Source organism: Pezoporus occidentalis, unplaced genomic scaffold (assembly GCF_034315485.1).
Source record: "Pezoporus occidentalis ecotype Australia unplaced genomic scaffold, CSIRO_AGI_Poc_V1 ctg18, whole genome shotgun sequence".
Lineage (NCBI taxonomy): Eukaryota > Metazoa > Chordata > Aves > Psittaciformes > Psittacidae > Pezoporus > Pezoporus occidentalis.
The window spans coordinates 10,379,700-10,405,296 of record NW_026913640.1 but is presented as its reverse complement, the minus strand read 5'-3'; the positions used below and the strand labels follow the sequence as shown (position 1 = coordinate 10,405,296).

Genomic DNA, 25,597 nt, shown 5'->3' with positions numbered 1-25,597 from the left:
GGACTCAGTAGCTCTTTGCTTCCATGCTACTTTTAGACCAAATGGTGGTGTAAATTCTGAGAACAGAGGGCTTTTAACAGCAGAGTGAAATGAACATCTCTTGAAACTGCCACCTGGAAGCTGCTGTGAACCAGGCAGGTTTTTGAAGAACACAAGAAGTGTTTGAAACTGTAGATTTTTCTTCAAGCATTCTTGCTTATTTTTGTATGCCTACTCAAACTTTTTTCTTGTCTGAAAAAAAAAGACATGGGTAGTATAGTCTGGTCGAAGTATGTGCTCAGGCTGAGCAGTGTGAACAAACCAGGATTTTTCACTTTGTTCTTATTGACATGAGATTTCTTAGCATCCGTCCCATGTATTTCCATAGATGTTTGTTTCAAGAGCAGTTTAGCAAACTAAAACACCACTTTGTTCTTCTTTTAGTAAATACATCTCAATTCTATTTTTACAGCATTAATATCGCCTGCAAAGCAGAGGTCATCAGCGATCAATAGATTACGGCTCCAACAACACAAACCAAACTGTCACCATGAAACACTTCCTGAGGTAACTGTTCTGCATTTTTTCAAGTGTTAAATTATTCTAATTACTTCTATGCTGCAGTGAGTTAACAGTTTTAACTGTTAGCAGTAATACAGAAGGTGTAAACTAGTTTATACTAGATTGCTTTCTGTTGACCTAGATTTCGCTATTTAATTAAAGCTATTTTAATTTAAAATTTCCAGTTTTTATAGAAGAAAATAATGTGGGAGGTGTCTTGTGGGATTGGAGCAGTGATGTATCAATTCAGTAATGCCTGATATGTCAGGGGAAAACAGAAGAAACCGTAACCTGCAACAGTTCTTGAAAAAGGTTGGGTTTTCTTTCCCATTCTTCCCATTCAAAAATGCAGTCTGCTGTCTGTATTTTTGGAGTGTTATTTGTGAAAGCAGAGAAGGGGAGATGGCTGACAAAAATGTGCAAATGTTTTTGAAGCCAATTCTGCTCAGTTTGAAGGGGAATGTCTATTACTTACTCCTATATGACTTGCAGTTTTTTCTCTATAAACCAAGGTACTATGAGAGACTTGCAGGCACCAGCTGTAGGTGCAGAAAGCCCATGGTTTCTTTGTTGTACAGTCAGCAAAGAGTTGAGCACTCCTAGAAACTAACAGAGATAACGAACATAATTTGTGTATAAACCTAAGAAATAATTTTCTGTCTGAATGGGAAAAACCTTTTCAAGAGAGTTGAAACATAGGCTTCTATATAGAGCATCTGTCACTATATTTTTTCTCTCTCTTTAGGCTGTTTATAGTAAATAATTGTATATCAGCATTATCACCTCTAGGTTGATCATCTCTAATGACTTTACTGCCGAGCCAGCTGTGGCTTAAGCATTTCTGTGGGGTGTTTGGGTCAGTTTTCTCAGGTATCTTGAGCAAGCTGCAAAAAGGACTCTGTAAATACACAGGTTAAATGTATACAACAAATATTTATTTGCCCACACCCACAAAAGACAGCTAAGATTTAATGAGCCATTAGGCTAAGTGTTAGTGTGCTCACCACCCTGATAGGCACCAATCAGGAGGGAAAGGATTGACTGGGCTCTGAGGCCCAGATCTTGGGACTGGATACTCACAAGTCTTCCATAAACTCCACTGGTACTGGTCCAGTGACTGAATGGTTTACCACTAGCCTGGGTAACATCGCTGTGGTGCTTTTCCCCTTTAGAGTTTTGTAACATTCCATGTTGGAGCCTTCCTTCTTAGATCCTGCTAATGACTTTCATCTCAGCAGCCCTGCCACTATAATTTTTACCTTTCTTTCTCCCTGTAGACTTGCTCAGCAGCCTGGCCCATGGTCACAGATTGGTACCATATGGGGTCTGGGCCATGAATCCTGCATAAATAGGACTCTCCTATCCTGGGAGTTGGATGGGAGCCCCCAGCTGGGGTCACAGAGGGTGTCACAGCTTGCCCCCATCATATATGCTGTATTGAATTTCCAGAAGACATCTGGAAAATTGAAGTCCTCCATAAGAACAAGGGCTAGTGACTGGGAGACTTCTTCCACATGCTTATGAAGTATTTCGTCTGCCTCTTTATCTTTTAACAGACTCCCACCGTATCTGCCTTATTGGCCTTCTTCCTGACTGTTATCCATAAATGCTGAATCCTATCGTTACCATCATTAAGCCATAGACAATCAAAACACTCTGTCAGTGATACTTCCACTTTTACTGTAACTTATCTGAAATAAGAACAACTTGGAGAACCAACTGTAGCAGATACTTAGGTTTTTTTTTCAATAAATCCTAAAAACTTGACACCTTTTAATCTACTGCAAATCAGTGCATGAGCACTATCATATTTGAAGTGTAATTTCTGTCTTACTGGAGTCAGATAAAATCGTCAGATAAAATGAAGATCAATTAGCAAAAAACCAAAAGTGGAGAAGTGTGGAAAGCTGCTGTTAAAAACTACTCTTATGTCTTCCTTAGTTGCCACACTGACTTGCTTTCATGTCTAAATGGAGAAATAAGGTGGATTTCAGTTGTCAAGCATGCAAAGGCACAGAATGAAGAAGAATCTCTTGTGTTTTAAAGGAGCTGATAACAGGTTTGTCTAGCAGAAAAACTCATCAGTACATTGCTTCTTGGTTGACCTTCTGTTCATGCTGTAAATTGCACAAATAAACAGAGGTAGTCAAATTAATTAGCCCCTAACAGCGTAGTGTCACTTGCTTACTCACCTATTTACACAGCTTGTTATCTATATCTTCTGTGTCCTTGACTTCTCAAGCCATAATTAGAATTTTCAGGAAGGAAATACTGAAGTGTAATGCTTTCTTCTCTGAGCTCAGTATGTCCTTCAGGAAAAATAGTTGTGTAAGAATCTTTCCTATCCATAGGACCTAAAACAGGACACATAGGAGAGTAAATGATGACACAGAGTAAATGATGTATAAGGAGACTCAGGGACTTTCATTTCATTTTTAAACTAGTGATTTTGGAGGGTTTACAGTTTGGTTTTTTTTTAGTTTTACTTGCTTCTTCCCTTCCCCTCAGTTTTAAATGCAGTCACTAGCATTGGGTATCTAGTTGAAGTTTTCATTTTACCCAAAGTACTTCTTCCTTTTGCTGCTAGCTCTGAAAATACTATGGTTCTGAAATTACTGGGGGAGGGAATAAGCACCTTCTAATTTATTAGTTTCAAAACGTTGCACAGGAGTTAATCTCCCTTTCATGTCAGTGAAACACTGCATGTTGCATTGTGCATACATCTTGCTGTTTAGGCAAATACACCTTACACAGGAAAGAGCTTCACAGAAATGTTAGACCACATTGGAAACCTTTACTGCTGCTGTGTGCTTCCTCTGCCTGGCATAAGGAGCAGAAATGTTACTCTGTGCTCTTTTTGGCTTTACATTTCTCTGTGTTTTGAAACGATCCTACCAATGGTAGAACCCCTTTTCTTCACCCCCTTCCTTGTGGAAGAAAGCTCACCAGAACCTCTGCTGAGCCCCATTATTGCTGATAGAGATGGGGTTTTTGTTTGGTTTTGCAGCATTCCTGATAGTCCTTGCAGGGTAGTGACTGCCTAATATTGTTGTTTCTATTTTTTTTTCTGTTAAAGCTGTTCTTAGTAGAAAATCAGAGCCCAGAAATAGTGACATACAGCAGAGAAGATATAAAAGGATTAAACAGAGAGGAGCAGGGAAGGAGAGGTGAAATAAATGCATATACCAGCCCCTAACTGATGTTTGCTAGTTACACGGAAGAAAACTTTACCTTTCCGTAGCTGTGATGGTAGCTCTAAGCACTGGGTAGTGTTCCACAAGTCCATAAGGCAATACTTACTCATTTCAGAACACTGTGTTTGTTTGATATTAATTTTTTTTTCTTGGAACCCAGGTAAGAAGTACAATTTTCTGTAGTATTGATCTCAGAGCTCAGTGACCCTTTCTGTGGGCCAGACTGGGAGAAGTACACTGAGTTGTATTGATATTGCTAAGGAGCAAATGGGTAGCACTGATGCCCAACTGTTTGGCATCAACAACTGGGAATGAGTAATCCTGACTTCTTGCGGGAGGATGACTGCATGTGTGTCCACTCATACAGCATCCTTGTCAAGGGAACTGCCTGTTGATTGGCAAACAATGATGTGCACATCAGCAGCTTATTATGAGTTTTTTTTCTTTGTTGTACCTGAATAAAGGTTTGTATGAACTTGTTTAATGCACTTTGCATGTACAAACACAAATCTGTAGGGTTGTGCAGCTGCAAGAAATTCAGGAGGAAGAACTTGTATTGGGATGGGGAAGAATAGAGTGCAAGTTTCAGGAACACTTCCATTTCTATAATACTTCTGTTCTTAAAGCTCACCTCAGGATCTGAAGTATTGCTGTATATGACCATGCAAACTGCTGATGAAGCACATTCTCCTATGCTAAGGAAAATAGCAAAGTCAAGCAGAACAAATAAAGACATAGAAGAGATTAAGTGGAGAGGAGGCTTGGAACTGGACTCTGAAACAAACCAGAAGTTCCTGCCACTGTACAGTAGTCAGACATGTGGCTCATGCTTCACTTCCACGTGGGTTCATGTGCGTGGTACACTATGTTTTGTTTTATAGCTGCTAGTGTCTCCACTTTGCTTACATGAACTGAAGTGCATAGCTGCTAGCATGTAAGCCAAGTTTTATAATCACTAGTGTGCTTTTATTACAGGACTTCTGCAAGCAAGAATTCCATTTTATAAAGAACAACCCTTTGAAAACCAGCTTGTGTTATTTTTCCTGCTGTTCATGTTGCAAATGGAAGATTTCCACTGTTGTAAGCTTGAGATGGATGAGTAGTAGAAAATTGAGGTATCGACAAAGGCTAACTTTCTTCTATAAGCTACCTAGTAGAAAACTAGCGTTTGTTGCTTTATTAGCATATTTTAGTGAATCACAGATGTAGTGTTTGGGTGCTTTAGTGACATGTTTTTAGTAGATGCATTTTTATTAGTTAATCTTTGTGCAAACCACAGCTGAAGCAAAACTTTAGTGGGAAGGTGGTTGCAACCATGTGGTCACAGCTCTGTCCCATTTAGAGTTTTTCTCCTTTGATTTGCAAATCTGTCATTGAGTCTGAAGGCAGCAACATATCATTTAAATGCACCTAATACCTCCCCACACACTCCAAAACTTAAACACATCACATAATACAGTAAGAAACAAAGCTTTGAGTAATCAAATGGGTTGTGATGTTTTAGTCCTGTAGTCATGAACTTTGTGTGGTTTTTATGGGAACAGTCTTCTTCATTAAAAGGAAATCTTCTTACATGGGCTGTTAACATGACATGAGTCTTTCCTCCCATCTTTTGCATAAAAGAGCTCTCTACCCAGTTACACTAATAGAGGCCTAACCTTTGAAAATAAAGCAGGCCAAAAGAAAGCAACTGTAATTTCTATTACAGATGTATGGTGAAAACCCATAACTTTGTTTTGCCACACTCTACCTTTTGTGTGGAGTTTGGCATTAATCTCTTGTATTCATTTCTCTGGACCTTCAGCTTGACTACAGACCTGGGTTGCTCTGAGGAGGCTGGGGAATGGCTGTAGGTTGTGTTTGGATTATTCAGGGATGGTGGACTAGTCAAATCTGTGAAGGTCAATAGCAAATGTGTGTTGGAAAACCAAAATGCCAAATGTTAGCCTGTGGTTTTTTTCAAGCCACTGTTAAAGGTTTCAGTTTGAAGGCATTAGTTGACCTTATATGAGACTGACTTACACTTCTGACTGTTGGAAACTTAACTAAGAATGGCTGCTCAGCTGATGACAGACTTGCCTCCTGGTAACTGGTCTTGTTCTTAATACTGAAGGTCGTAAGCTGCTGTGAAGCACATGCAAACTCCTCTCAGTAGTGTGTTCTGGCACATATTGCAGGGACAGACCAAATATTTCAGTGTCAGGAGCTGAAACTTTTTTGCTTGTCTAAAACTTGATTCCAGTGTAGGAGTGATTCTACATTCTTTATGTTTCACTTTGTATATTAAGTAGAGCTTCCTGATGCATAAAGACAAGGGGGTTGCCTGCATGCAGGCGTTTGGGAGTGTTAAGTGAAGTAACTTAAAGTGTGAAGATAAAGTGGATGCTTTTAAAGCATGTTGAATAGTTGTGTGGATACTCTATTTAAACATAAAATGACTTTAGTTCTCTTAGCTTAATCTCCCTTCAAAGACAATTAAGCTAAAGTGAACATAAAGCAGATTAAACTCCTATGTGGACATAAACAAGAGTTAACTTATCTTCCCTTCCCTGAACGTGCTTCTACACCATGCCCTTCAAGATGTTTTTAGGAAGGGATGGAGTCTTCAAACTTTATTAAAGCTATCTGGAATTCGGTATTTCAGAATAACCACTGCACTCCATTGAAAAGAATAATACAGAGTCTCCTAACAAATAACTGTCCTTTGAAAACATCAACAGTATGTGGAAAAAATAATGAGCTAATGATGAATATGCATACACACGGGCTTAGAGACCCAATTATTTTTGACTGTTTACTGGCAAGCTAACATATCAAAGCTGTATTGATGTTTTCCCATAATATAATCATAGACTATAATCACAGAGAGTTTGAAGTTGGAAAGGAGCTCTGGGGGCCATTTAGTCCACTCCCCTTGCTATGACAGGGCCACCTAGAGCTAGTTGCCCAGTACCATGTCCAGATGGTGATGTTCAAGTTGTCAGGTCTTCACAACTTGCCTTCCTGAAATGTGCTGAATCCAATGACCCTGGGTAGATCCCACACACACCTCAAGTCCTGGTACACCCCATAGGGGTTGACGTGTTGGATAACATAGCACGATCTGTGCCTTCATAGCTGTAGAAATGAGGAAGCAAAACTGTGTCTAAATAAGTTGTAGCCCATGAAATCTGCTTTTGGGGTGTGTTATGTAATTGTGGTAGCTGTATGTGGGCTTTGGTAGCAGCTGCAATGCTAACAAACTTTAAAATAGAGCATTTCTCATGTACACAGCCTCTTTGAGGCTTTTGTAGGGTCACAGGACAGTTCAGTCTAGGAGGAACATCAGCAGGTCTGTGGTCCAACCTTCTGCTCACAGCAGATCAGTTCTGAGGTCAGACTGGGATGCTTGGAACTTATAGAATCATAGAATAGTTAGGGTTGGAAAGGACCTTAAGATCATCTAGTTCCAACCCGCCTGCCATGGGCAGGGACACCTCACACTAAACCATCTCACCCAAGGCTCTGTCCAACCTGGCCTTGAACACTGCCAGCGATGGAGCATTCACAGCTTCCCTGGGCAACCCATTCCAGTGCCTCACCACCCTAACAGTAAAGAACTTCTTCCTTATATCCAACCTAAACTTCCCCTGTTTAAGTTTTAACCCGTTACCCCTTGTCCTATCACTACAGTCCCTAATGAAGAGTCCCTCCCCAGCATCCCTATAGGCCCCCTTCAGATACTGGAAGGCTGCTATGAGGTCTCCACGCAGCCTTCTCTTCTCCAGGCTGAACAGCCCCAACTTTCTCAGCCTATCTTCATTCACATGGGAGGTGCTCGTGGCCCTTCTCTGGACTTGTTCCAACAGTTCCGTGTCCTTTTTATGTTGAGGACACCAGAACTGCGCACAATACTCCAGGTGAGGTCTCACAAAAGCAGAGTAAAGGGACAGGATCACCTCCTTCGGCCTGCTGGTCACGCTGCTTTTGATGCAGCCCAGGATACGGTTGGCTTGGGGAGAACTGGCAGTCCTCAGGACAGGCTCTTAAACACCTTCTCTCCTGGAGGTGAGGGGGGCTTTGGTCTCCTTAATCATCACTCTTGACTTTTGCGCACCTGAGCGTTGATTCCTGTTCATCAGGATAACCGCTCAGCTTGGAGCAGCTGCATGAAGAGCCAAAGCTAAGCCAGGATGTAGTGGCTGCTTGGATCCTCAGCAGCCGTAACAGGGTGAGCTATGCTTCCTTCTCATGTAGTCCTGTTTCTCTAAAGTGTTAGTAGGACCTAGGAACTAGTTGGAACTGGCCTTTTATTCTAAGGGAACAGAGAGTTTCCAGAAACACCTTTTTGAGAACTCTGGTGCTGACTTATTCTGTGCTTCCAGTTCTGGCACTTCGTGCATGCCAAGAGTAAAAACCATTTTTAACACTTGCCAGAATAACTGTTTGCAGTGTGAAAGCTGCTTTTGCTTTAAAAATGTTCTTAGGCAATGGGAATTTGGCCTAAGTAAGTACCTTCTGCTTGAGTGGTGACCTTGTTGAAGCAAACTCTGCTCAAAACTCTTATCAAGGCTTCTTCTTTCGCCAGGATGTTTGTCCAGGTATGCCTGTACTTCTACTGCAAGTGCTTGTGGCGCTGCCTGAAATTTGTGGTCAGGAAACTAACTGGTCAATGTGAATTGCAAAGGATTTGCTACAATACTAAACCTGGAGCTGCCAGAACTATGAAAATAGGTAACTGCAAAATACTTCTGCATGCCTTTGTACATTTCTGCCTCTTCTAAAAAAAATATGACTTTGTTCTTATAAATAAATAATTGTTCAATGAATCAAATATAAACTTAGCTTGTCTGACATGATGCTTTCAAATATTGTTCTCCTACAGAGGCATCACTGAAAGGTTCAAAAAGTAAGGTGAGTGGAATATCTCGTCATTGACCTTTCTCTGTTGTGTCCTGTGCATTTGGTTTGTTCAGTCTGCTGCCCAAAAAAACCACTTTAAGGCTTGATAAGATTTTCTATTAAAACCGTCTTCTACTGAAGAGGGTCTTGTGTCCACAACAGCAGGTGATCTTGCAAACTCAGGGAGAGTGTCCTGTGCTCCAGGGATAGGCACACCATGGCACTGATGACTCAAGGGGGCAGCAAGCCGTGGTGGAGATGATGTGATTATACTTTGGGGCTTCTTAGCTTGATTCCTTATCCTGTCTTAGAATTTTTGTAATCTGCAGTCACCCACTTACACACTTTACACCTCAGGGTTTTTGTGTGGAAAGCAGGGATAAAAGAGTCTGAGGGCAGGAGCTCTTAGATAACTGAGACAACTGTCTTTGCTTTCATTTTAAATATGTTAATGGAGAGGAGCCTCTTTTGCTTCATCCTTTTAGTGTAGCATTGGGTATGCTATCCTAAATTCTCACAAAGCATCATTCAGCTGTTCATTTCTCATTGGCATGAGAATCAGTGATGCTGAAAAGCTTACCTCAGCATTAGCAAAACCAGTGTCGCATAGCTCATAGTTCAGCATAATGCTTCCAAATATATTTGTAGCACAAACAGAAAGGCAGAATCTTATTTAAAAGCTTCCATTTAGGCAATTGTGTAGTTTTGAGACAAAGCACCGGGAGGTTCAACCTTTTAATTTTTTAATGTTGGTTTTTGAATACTGAACTTCCAGGGACATCTCTACAAAGCGCAGTGACATGCAAGAAAAAGGAAGAATGTTTTGCTGTCCTACTGTAGTGTGTTGGGAGAGCTGTCAAAGGAAGGCTAGCAGTTCCAGTGTAGTCAGGGAGATGATCTTTGCTTCTTGATCAAAGGCCTCTGTGCAGATCACCTTCACTAGCAGCCACCACAGAAATGCGATTGACTACAAGGGCATGGGAAGTAACTTGAGTTCTTATAGGGCTAATGCCTGAAACTAGTTAATAAGGTTGAATAGAGTGGAAAGGTTTGTGTATGAGTTGAGTCTTCTGGGCTCTTAATCTAGAAGCTTTTGGGTATCAAATTTACCATTGTTAACTTCTATTGGATAATAGCTTCCATAAGAATTAACATGTGTTTAAAATCTTTTTAGCGGCTGCAAACTTCAGTAAGTGTTCACCCTGATGCTATTGAAAAAACGATAGATGACATCATGGAGCTGAAAAGGATTAATCCAGATATAAATCCACAGTAAGTTTATGGTTTCCTTACAAAACAAATGGCAATTACTGATTTCTTCGGTGCCTAGGTCCATGGAGAACTAGTTCTCTGTAGCTGTTGTGGCACACAATTTGAAGATGAATTTCATCTCTCAGCATGAAACTCCATCTTAAGCTTTGTCAAAAAGCTGATGGAAAAAAATGAATGATCTTTTATGGTGACTGTAACAGGCAAGTCCTGAGTCTCTATCTGATTTCCTGAATCATGCTGTCTTAGTGTATTGTTGATGCATTGATTTATGGGGACCACTTCCACAGGGATAAAATACCACCAAGGCAGGTAGTGCTGGCAGTGCCTGTGATGCTTCTTAGCAAGGCTGTACATGGCCTTTTGAGAAGGGAAGAAATCATTCTGTTGTAACTGATATAAATAGTATACTCTTTTAAATTTTAAAACTGCCTTTAATTATCCAAGCTCAAGTTTTAATGATACAACGTAGCTGATATGAGATTAAAGAGATTGACAGCAAACCATTAAATTTACAAGTGTGTATTGCAAGAGTAACCGCTTTTGTGATGCATTATTTCTCAGCCCTTAGCATACGGCACAAGATGGTGTAGGTCAGGAATTTGTGGTAGAGTGTTACATTATTCAGGTGATAAGTCTGAGGTTCACTCTTCTTTCTAAACTTGAAATTGATATACAAAATCCAAAATGAGTACCCATACATTGACTGCTGCTTTTCTTTAAGTGGTCAGCAGCATCTGCAGTGGGGAATGGGGGCCTGGGGTATGCAAGGTGGTGCCACATACACAGAAACGCACCTTGCCACTAAATTGTTCTTTATATTAAATTAATCGTGATTCTGCTAAACTTGAAGCATCTGCCTTGCAGTTTTGCTTGTGAGCCATTTATTTTACACTAAAGTTCTCTGGAGAAATTTCAGCAAAAGCAGGTCAGTATTTCTTCAGTCAGGATTAAGGAAAATTCATCGACTTGCCCACTCTTGAACATAAGAAAACCTGCATCCAGACTGTCCTGTTCAGAAGCTCTGGCCTTCTCTTGCATAGCAGCGACTTGAAATCTCTTGTGGTAAAGACGGGGAGGTGTGTCATGCTGTTTGTGTTTCTGCAAATCTAAATGCAGGGATTTTTTTTTTTGATTTTTTTTTTTTGTTAATGTAGCATATTTGCAGAGCTGAACTAGCATCCTAGGGGTGTTTGCACTGAGCTGTTCTTGAAGGCTGTGGGCTGCTGTGACCTTAAGAGGAGACCCCCAGTAATTTCCCTTTATCAATGTCTCGCAGATGTGTGTGTATATTTAGTGGTGGAATGAAGTAGGTAGAATAACCAGGTGACATGTGCAGCCTACACAAACTGTGCAGGCAGTCCTTGAAATACTCCCAGTTTTTGGACTCTCCTCTGTCTGGTGGAGCACCTGGAGCTGAACGCAAGACCAGGCAGGCTGCTCCTGTTCTCTGAGAGCTGCCACTGCCAGCGCAGGGATGGCAGGGAGGAGGTGTGGGGCATCGGCAGCTCACCTGCCTCCTCTGTTTGGCAAGGAGGAGAGCATTCCTTAACGAAAAGGAGAGTGGGGAAACTAATTCCACCCACTTTCCCCTGCCATGAATAACGTTGCATAGAACATTTGACTGGCTTTAGATAAAGTGCAAATGTGGCTTACTTTGTATGTGTTGTGCAACTTGGAACTTAAAAATACAACTTTTTTTCTTTTAAGATAAAACTGCTCTGCCACCACCTGTCACGTTCTGTTCTAAACTACTCCAAGTTTATAGAGTAGTTAAAAACATTACATCTGTGGTCTAGTGAGGCACTACAACATTTCACATGCAGTCTTGTCAGGCTTTTCAGCTTTCTTTAAAATGCAGCCTTTTTGTACACCTGTAGGGTATAAAAAGGGAAGCATGTTTAGAAAAAAAATCCCCAATTTTATCATCTAAGGAAGGCACTAAGCATTTCACAACCTTGTTTAATATAATATTGATCTCTGAAATACTCCCGTTGTAATTAAAGTGTTGGGCTATCAATTAATAGATGTAATATTACTCATGTACATTAATGAATTAAACTGGTAGGTACCTAGTAGTGCTGTTCGTATGATTGAGCTGGATTATGTTACTTTTTTCCCCCTCTGCTGAGGTTGGGAGTATCTCTTCAAGCATGCCTGCTGCAGATTGTGGGGTACAGAAATCTGATTGCAGAGGTTGAAAAGCTTCGCAGAGAGCCATATGACTCAGAGAATCCGCAACATGAGGAAATGCTTCTGAAGGTAGGTGCTTGAGAGGTACTTAAAGGGCATCCCTTTTTGTGTGTGTCAGCTGCAAACAGCCTCTCTGTGAAACATCAAGAGGCATTGTTGCCTTCTCCATCATGTACCTGTTTCAAGGTTATATAGCATATTAATCTGGTTTGGGTGTAAGTGTAAACCCTGCCAAGCAGGCAGCTTGATGAATGCCGGTCCTTTGGCTGGACTATATCAAGGCACTGGATACCCAGCTCTTACTGCAGATAACAGCTCTGTGCTATGAACCCTGTAAAAGTAGGCTGATGTCCTACTTCAGTACTCTTTTCTTCAATGTGAGAAGGGTATTTTTCTCTCTTAACTGGATTTTTTTTTTTCTTCAATTTCTTGCATTTTTGAAGATATTGTGTATCACAATGGCAACCCTCTAGCTTTCATTGCGTAGGGTGGAAGGGCGAGAGATGATGACTTGTGCACTTACATTTACCATGTCTATTTTCAAATGAAAACAAAATGAAACCATTCTTTAGATAATGTATGCAGAGTGATGACAACCATGCCAGTTAGGTTTTACTTCATGGTTTCAGGAAAGCCTTGCACTGGAACAGATGATGAAAGTATTTTTTCAGGAAGACAGTCTTGAAGCCATAAGCAGAGGGAGAGCTAGAGAGCTCTTGTATTAGAAAAGAATTGAGAAAGGAATAAAAGGGGTAGAAGTCTAGTAGTAAGTTCCATTATTTCTTCTGATCCTCTTTCTCATCATAGCTAGTGAAAGAAAAATGGCAAGAAACATAGAATAGTAATCTGCAGGAAAATGGCTTTTTACAGAATTTTCAGAGGGCTTATAAAACATATCACCTATTTGGTGGCATTATGATGAAGCTGTTTCCCACACTCTGGTTTGCAGCATAATGCTTCGCACAAATTACAGTGGGAGCTTCTAGAAATGTTACCTTATTACTTGGGCTTCCAGTAACTTCCAGAAATCCCAGTAGGCATCTTGTATATAAACACATACAGATGTAAGTAACTATTTCTATCAAATGCCTCAAATGGTCAGAGAGTTCTTGTAGGTGTCTGGAAAGCTGTCTTTAAAGTTGGCTCCTTGCTGGGAGGTGGGAGTCTCACCGACTAGGAGTGAAAATCCAGAGCTGCCCCTGAAGGAATGCTCCTAGCTACCAGGTACGATGGGTCAGATGGAATCCTCCTGTTAAAGTCCTGCCCTTGTACAGCCAAACATACAAAATTCTGGGGGTAGAGTGGGCTTTTAACTAAAAGGACACACAGATTTACCTAGTGAGGAAGCCTGTGTCCTGGGGGTGAGAGATCCGGGCGCCAGCCTGTAGCGTTGGTACCTGAAAATACCAGGTACCTGTCTGCAGGTTTAATGAGGGCCTTTGACTCCAGGAAAGCATCTCTAAATAAACTGGTCATCTACACTGCCCAGAGAACAAGAGTTTGGGTCTGAGGGCAGAATCACAGGTGAGAAGCACAGGGGAGCTGGCTGTGGTCTCCTCCCTGGCCACCCTTGTCCTGTGAGGGCAAGGTCCTGGTTCTTGGATGCTTCTGAGATTCATGTCAGTTGATAATGTGTAGTCACTCAAGTGCTTTAACAACATAACTGCATGTGAATGAAAGCAGAATAGAAACCGAGTATTTATCTGAGGGGAGATTAAGCAGTACAGTTTATGCTGTAAAATTCATCATTTTGAAGAAAGTATCAGTTTTGCTGTCTCCCTTCAGTGTAACCTGTGTGTTAGGACTTTTTTACAGCAGGAATTTTGCTTTTGCAAATTCTCATGTCAAATGGAAATATATCCAAGGGCTTAATTCTGTCCCATGCTGGGGAAGAATAGGACAGTTGCTTTTCATTCCTTCTAGGTGTTCTGCTAAGTGATCTCTGCAATGGGTAATTCAAGTTCCTAATGTCTATCACTTATTCATGTTTACCAGGAGGGCACTTGAATGAGAGAAAGATTAAGTTAATGTGATTGAACTAATGAATAATACTGCATTTATTGTCAATGGATGAGTGAGAAAGATAGCAAATATGGTTTAAACAATGATGCTTTATGCAGTCATTACAAAGTGAAATTATTGACCTTCCTAAGGTCCTTCATTTTTAGTGCAGTTAGAATTGCTAAAATTAACACAGTTTCTGGGGTTTTGTTACCTGGGAAACATGCATATAGTTCCTTCCCTTGGGAAAGCCTTGGCTTGTAGTTCTTGAGGCCCTACTTACCTGCTCATAGCTTATGGAGAAAACCTGATTTCTTAATACACTTTGGAAAGGGAGAGTTTGTGATATGGCACATGAGATGTGCAGAAAGTTATGTATTTATCAGATATGTGAATTTAGGCTGCTTGTAGGTGCCTAGCAACATGATATTTAGGCACTAAAGTTGTTGGACCAGTGCAGCTAAGTGGATTTATTCCAGATGAGGATCTGTCTTGTTAAATCACTTTGTCTTTTTTCTTCTTTATGCAAGATCAATGAATGATTCACCCCTTAGTTAAGTATGGAGGTGGCACATGCTATTCTTGTATGGATTTTTGTTTTATGTTCTCTGATTTGCTTTTCAGCACTGTGGTAGCCAAATCAGCACTCTTGATTTATAACCCTTCTGGAGACTTGCAAAAGATGCTGGAGAAAAGATTACTGCAGGGCCTCAGGGACTTGAGGGCTGATTGCCTGCAGCTCTGACAGTGATTTACAACCAAATTGCAGCCCATTCCTGTCTTTGTGCTTATGGAGGCAGACACTAGTTTGATGCATAAGGTGTGAACAAAACAAGCTCTTCTGAGAGACATTACAACAGCTGCCAGTAAGGTCAGAAGGGCCTTGTAGGGCTGAAATGTCTGCAGTGCTTAATAGCGGTTTGGGATTTCTCCCCACTTTCCTCACCTCCAGGAATTTAATTTGAGCTGATGCCTGGGTTGCTGGGGTAGTAATGTTGCATAAGAACATAGCTTGGTTTAAAATGAAGAAACCTTACTAATGTGCGGAAGTTTCATTACGTTTTACCTGTAATTTTCCTAGTTGTGGAAATGCTTGAAGCCCAATTCGCCATTGAAAGCTCGGATTTCAAAGCAGTGGTGTGAAATTGGTTTCCAAGGCGATGATCCTAAAACAGACTTTAGAGGGATGGGTCTCCTGGGCTTATATAACTTGGTGTAAGTATGTTCCTCTGTCGATGTGTGTCTGAAGTCATGAAAGCAGCATTACTTGCAGGTTTTTAGCAAGTCTGTGGGAATAACATATAAAAGTGTTAGGGACTTGATAAAAAACTGACAGAATTTATTTGCTAGCCCAGTTTTTGGAGGGTTTCTGTTCCTGAAGGGGTCTCCTTTGGTTTGGTATTCCTAATTCAACTCAGTAGCACCACTTGCTAAACCCTTTTTTAATCTTAGTTTCTCTGTGACACAGTAATTTAACATTCTATTCCCACAAGAAAGAAACTGTAAAGTATATTTTCACCAAATGTCTAGATCTCATTAAACAAAATGCCCTGCAAGTGAATAGGCGGGAGGGTTGTGTTACTGCTCAGCTTTCTTGTTTGTGAATTTCATGCTGAATTCTTGGCCAAAACACTGGAAATGTGATCTTGATGGCAGACTTCTGTAGTTAGGCTGCTGCTTCTGTTTCTGTCTATACTCAAAATTAAGCAGTCAGTTTACATGACTTTTCCCTTCTGCCTCATGCACACCAGGTGTTGGTACCATGTGTGGTTGGTAATTTGGGAATCAATCAATGACTGTTATTTCCTCCAGCCCTTTTATCTACTGCAGGTTGTACATAACTTTGAAACATTTAGGAAAATAACCTCCCCCTGTAAGGGGAAAAAGAAATATCTTCTGCTTTTACAGATTGAAGGGCATAAATCATCCACTGTCTGTACGTCACTGTTTAGGGAAGCTCAGTGGAGGAGCTGGACTCTTGACTCTGGCTTTGAACTTCCAACTGAGATGAATCACTACTATGTATTTCAGTTCTTAGTCTCCTGTGATGACTCTTATCTTGCGTAATGAATCTGCCACATCCAGAAGCCTGAACTGCTTTCTCTTGAGCTCAAAAGCCAGCATGCTCTAGTAATAAGCAACTGATTTCCTTTTTTTTTGTAGGATGGATAGAAAGGGGACTCTGGTAATGCACATTCACTGAGCGCTCATGGGGTTGCACTTTCATTTTGGGGTCTAAGTAGTAGCTTAATAAATTTAACACATTAAATGCTACTCATACTGCACAACACATGTAGTGTCCTACCATGGACAGCTCAGTATAAGTTAAGACGCTTTTTTCATTGTGTTTCTTATGCGATTCACCCTAAACATGTATATCTGCAGGTATTTTGCTGAATGGGACACTGAGATAGCTCAGCAAGTTCTCTCTGATTCTCTTCATCCTAAATACAGGTAATGTCTGAAACCAGTAAAAAAATAACTTGAAAGAGCACTGTCCTGGCTGGAATTTGGAGCGGGGGGGGAGGTGTTTTTTGTTGGGCATATGCTTGGGTCTTGCCACACGCTATCTGTTTTCAAGTACTGGATTGATCATGATCATGATCTATCCATGATAACTGATCAAGTCCAAGAGGCAAACTTATATACTGAACCTTTAGAAATAGTTAAACTTAGTATTAAATGTTTTCATTTATACTTCTAATTTCAAGTGATTTTGTATTTTTATTTACCTTTCTTTTAATTCTTTTATCTTTTCATAATGAAGGGAAGTCACTAAGAAGGAACTAAGGTATTTTTTTTTCTTTTCTCTTATTTTTACGAGACCCAACATGCAAATAAAGATGAAACCATACAGCAAATTTGGCGTGTTATAAACTGAAAGTCTTTGTTGCAACATGGAGAGATCCGTATTCGTTTCTCTAAAGTTAACTCAAACATAGCTGATGGTGCAACATCTGAGCTTATATTTAGGAAATACTTATATATAAAGAATGAAATCAACCTTGCTTGATGCAGCTAAAGCATTGTGGTTTAGACTTACTTAGTACCAGGCTTAAGGAACAAATGTGGGGGACTTCTACATGTAGGAAAAAAAGTCTAAGCCATGCCACTGTGACTCACTTGGTAATCAAAAGTAGTCTAGGCCAAGGATTTATTAGGACAGCTGAAGAGCCCCTTTATTTATAGTCACATACTCTGTCTACCCTGACAAGTGGTGGGTCTAATCTGGCCAGCCTGTTGTCCTGACTGTTGAGAAATCCGGTACCTTCAAGTGGCATAAATTTTGTGTTGAGAATGATTTGTGAATAGGAGACTTATTCTCTAATTACTGGGGGTGGAGATGCCTCTTAGCCAGTTGCATAGTAATCATTTGCCTTAAAAGGCATCTTTCTTCTGCTAGTAATGTTAGATTTCCCTATAGAAGGTCCACATCTGAATCCTGTGAAGCCTTTAGTCTCCTCAGTATTTTGTGGTTGTGTTCTTAATGCTGATTCTGTGACAAAAAGCATTTGGAACACACAAGTGCTCTTCATTTACATGTTTGATTACCAAGGACTGTCTTAGAGCACTGTGTGAGCATGTGCGATTTCTAGCCCTTGAAAGGGAATTCAGTAGAAGATAGATACTGCTGGTGGTGCCTGTGGTGTTCTTCCTGGTATGGTTGCTTAGCAGCCATGCTAGTTTCTGATGAGATCATGATCCATGTAATTTCTATGTCTGTTGAATTGTATTGCTTGTCCACATCCTACATTACACCTTTATTATTCAGGGCTTGCTTGGGTTTTTTAACTGATGTTATGGCACAGCCTACAAAGGCAGTTAAGATTTTAGAGAAATGAGTGAAGACTGATGTATTCTTGTATGCTAAGCCATTTAGGAGGTGATGTTTTGTCTTCACTCATGCCACCTGGTGACACTCAGGTCAGAATGGGTATGAACCTCGGTACTTAATAGCAAGAATTCTAAAATAGTGTATTTACATGAAGGTCAGGGTATTGTTTTTAGTGTAATATATACTAATTGTAGCTCAAGTATAGTCCAAGAACACATTGGTGTCTGTAATTTCGGATCTAAAGCTTGCAAAATCTGATCTGCTTTACCAAGGCAAAACTCCCCCAGGCATGTCTAAGGTTGGTTCCATGCCTGCTTTTAGCTGGTGATAAATGTAGGCAATGATTTCTGCTAAACTTGCTCCATGAGAGTAGATTAAAACCTGGTTAGTGGGATATCAGCTGACTGGTTTCTTCACACAACTCTATAAATGAAAATGTTGTTGAACAGCAGAAATTTAGTCTAAAATCAGTCTGTTTTCTAACCAATTTTATGGGAGGTACCTTCTGTGTCCTTGAAAAGCTCTGCATTATTGTGCCAAATAATAAGAAATACTAATCCTTATTTTTGACTCTTGAGTGGCTTCTGATTTGAGTGGACACAAATACTTTCTGTCAGAGGAGCATTTTTCATGTTTGCTGCTTCAGGTGGATCATGCCTCCAATGATGAGTGCCATGTATATCTTTGAAAACACCAAAGGCTGAAACAATCTTTTGAGTTAAAAGAAATGTAATTTTTTCAACTTCTGTATAGCTCAGACTTAATCTAAATGGATTATCTTTGTGGGCACTATAGAAAATAACTGGCTTTTGCTGAGAGCATTGCCATAGATGCATACTTGATAAAGATTAAACAAGTTTATCAGCAATGCCATAAAGACAGTTACTCATTTTGAGTCTTTTCGTACTAGTCCATTCCGTCAAAAGCAGAGTTAAATGTGATTATCTCAATGGAGGTAGAATACCACGTTCAGTCTATGTTATGATATCAAAGAAATTGAAAGAAAATATTTATCACTCAGTGTTGCATGGCAAGTGCCAGATTTTAATCGTTTTTCTCTCCCCCCCCCCCCCCCCACCTTAGCCAACTGAGCAAAGCTGAATGGGAGAAGAAAAAGTTTGATAAAGCAATTGGGTAAGTTTAAAAATCCTTTTCAAGTTGCTGCAAGGCCAGCAGTTAACAATGCTGCTGTATATTTGAGGGGAAAAAGGTGTTTCCTGGTTACATTTTAAAGGAAATTTTGGTGTACATACTGACATGTATTGTCTTAACCGCACCTTGACCTTCATCAAAGATTACAGGAAAAGCAGTTTAAAGTAAGAATTAGGAAAAATAACCAAAAAGGAGCAGCTTTCTCTCTATGCTATGAATAGTGCAGTGGTGAATACCTGTTTAACTCTTCTTAACGTGTAATGTGATCAAGTCTCACTTCTTACTGTCAGAGCCAGGTTCTGATCTGCTTTCAGGAAGGCATAATAGGGAAGAAATATTAGTTAGGTTTCTTTCTTCTTAAGCAGTAGGTTTGGTGCAGCTGCAGTATTCATGAGTATGGAACTGGTTGTTCTTTCTGAGTGTATCTGAAAATCTGTAATACAACATTTTAATGCCCATATTTACTTTCTCTGTGAAACTTGCCATTAGGCCCCATGTTGCGGTTAACTTCTGGACTTCTATTATTTTTTCCTTCTGAAATGTATCAAAGGTTAAAGAAAAGGAACATATTTGGTTTGCTTGACAGAGATAACTGAAAAAATACCCAGGACAGTCTGCAGAAGACAGCTGTGTTTAGAGGAGGGGAGGAATCATTTAATAACTAAACAAGTTTGCTTTTATCACTAAATGTCGGTGTGGGACATTGTACGTTTTCTTGGGAAATAGTCACTGCCAGGAACGTCAAGTTCTTTATGCAGCAGGCTTACAAATAAATAACATCTAGTTTCTGAGTTGTGTTTTGCTAAAATATACTTTCCTTGTTGATATCTTTTAGCAGGACAGGAGTTTGCTTCATGAGTTTGATTTTGTTATTTCTGTTTCCAGCATGCTCTGATTTAGGTTTCTGCCTGTTTTCTGGCCTGTGTTTCTAGTTCTCTCTTAGGAAGACATTGGAGGTGACTCAGCTGGATCTCTTTTACAGGCTCTCTAGCCATGTCTTTGTAGGACTGATTGTTGAAACCAGATGTTTCTAACTGTGGGCAATGAATTCCAGCGGGGCAGATGGGTTAAAATAGCAAATGATGGGTCACCCTGCAGAATAGACACTGTGTGGAGTGCTTGTCCTGTGTCAGAGGTGAGCAGAGGGATGCCTGGGCTTGTTCTTATTCCATAGGAATGAATCAGTGCTGCTCTACTGAAAATGCTGGCACAGTGAAGAAACTCCTGTTTTTCGCTGTGACCATAGGTTTCACAACGGAAACACTGCCATTAGAGTGTACAAAGCAGACAGGATAAATATGTGGTGTTTTCCAACCCCCTCACATTGAAAGCTCACAAAGGAGAAAATTAATACACCTCAGTAGCACACAAAATCTGCAGTTTCAGTCATCAGTGTTTCTTACAGAGTAATGAAATAAGACAAACGTTCAACAAATGTTGCTGCTTCTTTATCTCACAGCTATTCTTTCGCTATCGTGGGCATTAACATAACAGACCTCGCGTACAACCTGCTTGTGAGTGGAGCTCTGAAGACCCACTTCTACAATGTTGCTCCAGAAGCACCAACACTAACGCACTTTCAGCAGACGTTCTGTAAGTGTCTGGGGAGGGGTGTGGGAAATACATAAACTGTACTACTGGTAACACTTTTGTACTACCCATACTATCAAAATCTCCTGACACAGCACAGGGACTGTCATTCTGGTCTTGTTCTGTCTTTAGGATGACTGAATTAAGTTCTGGGTTGTGATTGATTCCACTACCAAACTAAGGGGTAAAAAAAAAAAAAACAAAACAATCCCAACAAATAACTCAAAAAACCCCTGCCAAGTACCTGAACAAGTGATCTTCATGTCATCTTAGAGTGCTTTTAAATAGCAAGAAACTAAGGGTAGAATCATAGAATCATAGAACGGTTAGGGTTGGAAAGGACCTGAAGATCATCAAGTTCCAACCCGCCTGCCATGGGCACAGACACCTCACACTAAACCATATCACTCAAGGCTTCGTCCAACCGGGTCTTGAACACTGCCAGGGATGGAGCATTCACAGCCTCCCTGGGCAACCCATTCCAGTGCCTCACCACCTTAACAGGAAAGAATTTCCTCCTTATATCCAATCTAAACTTCCCCTGTTTAAGTTTTAACTCATTACCCCTTGTCCTATCACTACAGTCCCGAATGAAGAGTCCCTCCCCAGCATCCCTATAGGCCCCCTTCAGATACTGGAAGGCTGCTATGAGGTCTCCACACAGCCTTCTCTTCTCCAGGCTGAACAGCCCCAACTTTCTCAGCCTGTCTTCATACGGGAGCTGCTCCAGTCCCCTGATCATCCTCGTGGCCCTCCTCTGGACTTGTTCCAACAGTTCCATGTCCTTTTTATGTTGAGGACACCAGAACTGCACACAGTACTCCAGGTGAGGTCTCACAAGAGCAGAGTAAAGGGGCAGGATCACCTCCTTCGACCTGCTGGTCATGCTCCTTTTGATGCAGCCCAGGATACGGTTGGCTTTCTGGGCTCTGAGTGCACATCGAAGCTGGCTCATGTTCATTTTCTCATCGACCAACACCCCCAAGTCCTTCTCTGCAGGGCTGCTCTGAATCTCTTCTCTGCCCAACCTGTAGCTGTGCCTGGGATTGCTCTGACCCAGGTGTAGGACCTTGCACTTGGCATGGTTAAACTTCATGAGGTTGGCATCAGCCCACCTCACAAGTGTGTCAAGGTCCCTCTGGATGGCATTCCTTCCCTCCAGTGTATCAACCGAACCACACAGCTTGGTGTCATCAGCAAACTTGCTGAGGGCGCACTCAATCCCACTGTCCATGTCAGCGACAAAGATGTTGAACAAGACCAGTCCCAACACCGATCCCTGAGGGACACCACTCGTTACTGGTCTCCAGCCGGACATTGAGCCATTGACCACAACTCTTTGCGTGCAGCCATCCAGCCAGTTCTTTATCTGCTGAGTGGTCCATCCATCAAATTGATGTCTCTCCAATTTAGAGACAAGGATGTTGCGTGGGACAGTGTCAAACGCTTTGCACAAGTCCAGGTAGATGACATCAACTGCTCTACCCCTGTCCATAAGTTCTGTAGCCCCATCATAGAAGGCCACCAAATTGGTCAGGCAGGATTTCCCCTTAGTGAAGCCGTGCTGGCTGTCACCAAGCACCTTGTTCATTTTCATGTGCCTTAGCATGCCTTCCAGGAGGATCTGCTCCAACATTTTGCCAGGCACAGAGGTGAGACTGACTGGTCTGTAATTCCCCGGGTCATCCATTTTCCCCTTCTTGAAAATGGGGGTTATATTTCCCTTTTTCCAGTCATCGGGAACTTCACCTGACTGCCACGATTTCTCAAATATGATGGCCAGTGGCTTAGCAACTTCATTCGCCAGCTCCTTCAGGACCCACAGATGGATTTCATCAGGACCCATGGACTTGTGCACGTTCAGATTTTTAAGATGGTCTCAAACCAGATCCTCTCCTACAGTGGGCCCAAGGTCTTCATTCTCACAGTCCCTGCATCTGCCTTCCAAGACTTGGGTGGTGAGGTCAGAGCCTTTGCCAGTGAAGACTGAGGCAAAGAAGTCATTCAGAACCTCAGCCTTCTCCAAATCCTGTGTAGCCAGTTCTCCCAAGAGCTTCCTGAGGGGGCCTACATTGTCCCTAGTCTGTTTTTTATTTGCTATGTACCTGTAGAATCCCTTCGTGTTATCCTTAACATCCCTAGCCAAGTTTAATTCTAACTGGGCCTTGGCTGTCCTAACCTGGTCCCTAGCTTCCCAGACAACATCCCTGTACTCTTCCCAGGCTGCCTGTCCTTGCTTCCACCTTTTATAAGCCTCTTTTTTCATTTGAATTTTCCTCAGCAGCTCCTTATCCATCCGAGGAGGTCCCCTGGCCCTCCTGCTGCACTTCCTTCTAGTTGGGATGCAACACTCCTGAGCTTGTAGCAGGTGATCCTTGAATATCAACCAAGAGTCTTGGGCCCCCCTGCCCTCTAGAGCTATATCTCATGGAACCTTACTAAGCAGGTTCCTGAAGAGGCCAAAGTCTGCTCTCTTGAAGTCCAGGGCAGTGAGCTTGCTGCACACTCTTCTCACTGTCCTGAGGATCTCAAATTCGACCATCTTACGGTCGCTGCATCCAAGGCTGCCATGGAGTGTCACATTTCCTGTAACAGGAATGTCTTACCAAAGTGGTTCTGTATATCACCTTATCACTCATCTTTCCAGGATCATAGGCATAAATGTTAAACAACATTTCCAGCAAGGTCATGCACACACAAGGTAAAATTATGCATGAGGAGGAAGTGTTAATACAGAAAGACATGATGATAACAGTTATATTACCTATGAGTATGTTCTCTATTTTAGTGAAGGGTAAGCAATGTACCTGTGAGGAAATGTCTGTGAGGCAGAACTTACATATAAACAAAAGGCTGGTGGAGCAGCATCAGCAGCATCTTTCCCTGCTTTTATACTCATTAGTTTAATATTTTAGTTCATGTATCTGTGTGTCAAGACAGCTAGTGACTTCTTGTGTTTGTAGTGAGAAGTTCTGCCAATGTATGATACTCATCACATTTGGGGTTTGTCCAGAACGGGTTTAGTCTTGTCCCTGCATACTGTTGTGATGTGTCAGACCTCAGTGACCAGGATTTGATCTTCATAATTTTGTGTGTGATCTTTACATACTCTGCTTTTTTATTATTTTGTAGGCTACTTAATGCATGAATTCCACAAATTCTGGATTGAAGAGGATCCGCTGGATATAATGGAGTTCAATCGTGTCAGAGAGAAATTTCACAAGCAAATCTTGAAACAGCTCCAGAACCCAGAAATGGCTCTGTGCCCTCACTTTGCTGCATCAGAAAGTTTAATCAATATGTAGTTACTCATTCAATTTCATTTGGAAATACTGTCTCACTCCTGTGTTAGCTCATGACTTAGACCATCACTAGCATACTGAATGACATGGCAATTGTATGCATGTTTTTGGTGCAATATTCATCTCTTTTTTTTTTTTTTTTGTCACACGTACTAGATCCCCTTCTGCTTCTCTCGTTGGGGATTTCTCATTTTAAATGGGTGCTCGTATTACCACATTATGCAGTGTCACATTCTGAATTGATGTCTGGATATCAGAGGTTTTCTATTTTTTTAGACTTTCTTCATAATTCAGCATTGACAATTGAATTGTATTTCTCTAGCTGTGTTTTTGTATGTGGATTAAGTAGCTGGATCTTGTATTGTGAAAGCTTTTTAACTTCTTGGTATGTTTTAAGGTAACTACTGGCATTTCAAGCAAAATATTTATTTGGACCTCATCTAGAAGATAGTGTGCGTAACTTAATTGATGCAGGCAAACACATTAAAGTCCAGTTTTCTCCGTGCAGCCATTATATGCTTAATGCAGAATTAATGAGGCTTATGAGACACAAGTTTCAGTGAGAAGAGTTTATGCAGAATTGTAATCAAACTCCACAGCTGCATGAATACCAAATGATCTGGCAATGCTAATGCATCCACAGTGAACTGCAAACACACTCACAACCACTGGATACTGGCAGGGGCCAAAAATTCTGTCATCAGGCTGTTGTCACCAACACCACCATGGTGAAGCATGGTCTAAATTCCTGCACATTCCTTTGAACATACAGGGGTTAGTATTTTGTGTTGCATGTTGGAAGGCAACATGATTTGGTCACCTTATGCTTGGTGAATTCAACAAAAATCTGTTTTATTTTTGGTGTGGATTTTTTTTGGTTTTTTTGGGTGGGGGTTTTGGATAATTGAGAATGTTGCTTTGGTTGTCCATTCAGTTCCTAAGAACTGGGAGAAATAATTGATTAGAAGGTTTAGAGAAAAACCACTTGAGTTTCCCAGACTACTTATGAAAAGAATTAAAAATGGCAAACTGCCTTTTTTTCTAAAAAATGAGTAAAAGTGTCTGACATGAAGATTGTGTAGTATATTGAACAGCATCTACCATGGCATTTCATACCCATGGTATTTTTTACCTTCTAAGCAATCAATTTTAGTATTATATGTTTGTGTAAATCACTTGCATATGGAGATTGGGTAGTGCCCAACTACTTGTGAATTATATTAATAAATTATATGTCATTCTAAACTGAAGCATTGTGGGTTTTGTTTTTGAGATACGCACTAATACAGGTGAAAGGTGGCTTACTTTAACGGATGAGATAAAAGGGTTTATAATAGCTTTGTGATATTTCCCTGATCCGAAGAGTGATCTGAACTTCCTCAGATCATGTCCTTTATACAGTTTCTAGTTGTGGCTTGGGCCATCACTTTATGAGTGAAAAGTAGATCAATGGGGGACAGTTAAAGTTCTTGGGAAGCTCCTTGCATTCAAGCCCTCTCATTTGTTTGCTAAAATGTAAGATGGGCATAAGGGCTTCTCTGCAGGGCTGGAAACTTGCACTCGTGGAGTTAATGAGCAAAACTCTCGGGGTGTTGTGATAATTAGTCTCTTCTGACTAATTTGGAAATATGGAAGTTTTA

At 41.0% G+C, this 25,597-nt stretch overlaps 1 protein-coding gene across 4 annotated transcripts in view; it reads left to right on the top strand.

Moving 5' to 3' along the window:
* Nucleotides 1-25,207, top strand: part of ELMOD1 (ELMO domain containing 1) — a 41,134-nt gene extending 15,927 nt beyond the window's left edge. For 3 of the 4 annotated variants that reach the window (XM_062615363.1, XM_062615362.1, XM_062615361.1), the window contains 11 exons: nucleotides 452-546; nucleotides 8,302-8,447; nucleotides 8,599-8,627; nucleotides 9,790-9,887; nucleotides 12,017-12,146; nucleotides 15,160-15,293; nucleotides 16,464-16,532; nucleotides 16,846-16,869; nucleotides 18,997-19,047; nucleotides 20,525-20,658; nucleotides 23,788-25,207. In XM_062615363.1, coding sequence (XP_062471347.1) covers nucleotides 530-546; nucleotides 8,302-8,447; nucleotides 8,599-8,627; nucleotides 9,790-9,887; nucleotides 12,017-12,146; nucleotides 15,160-15,293; nucleotides 16,464-16,532; nucleotides 16,846-16,869; nucleotides 18,997-19,047; nucleotides 20,525-20,658; nucleotides 23,788-23,960 — 1,005 coding nt within the window. In that variant the 5' untranslated portion in view covers nucleotides 452-529 and the 3' untranslated portion in view covers nucleotides 23,961-25,207. The remainder of the gene's footprint in view (nucleotides 1-451; nucleotides 547-8,301; nucleotides 8,448-8,598; nucleotides 8,628-9,789; nucleotides 9,888-12,016; nucleotides 12,147-15,159; nucleotides 15,294-16,463; nucleotides 16,533-16,845; nucleotides 16,870-18,996; nucleotides 19,048-20,524; nucleotides 20,659-23,787) is intronic. The other variant, XM_062615364.1, reaches the window with a different exon arrangement.
* Nucleotides 25,208-25,597: the final 390 nt, after the last annotated feature.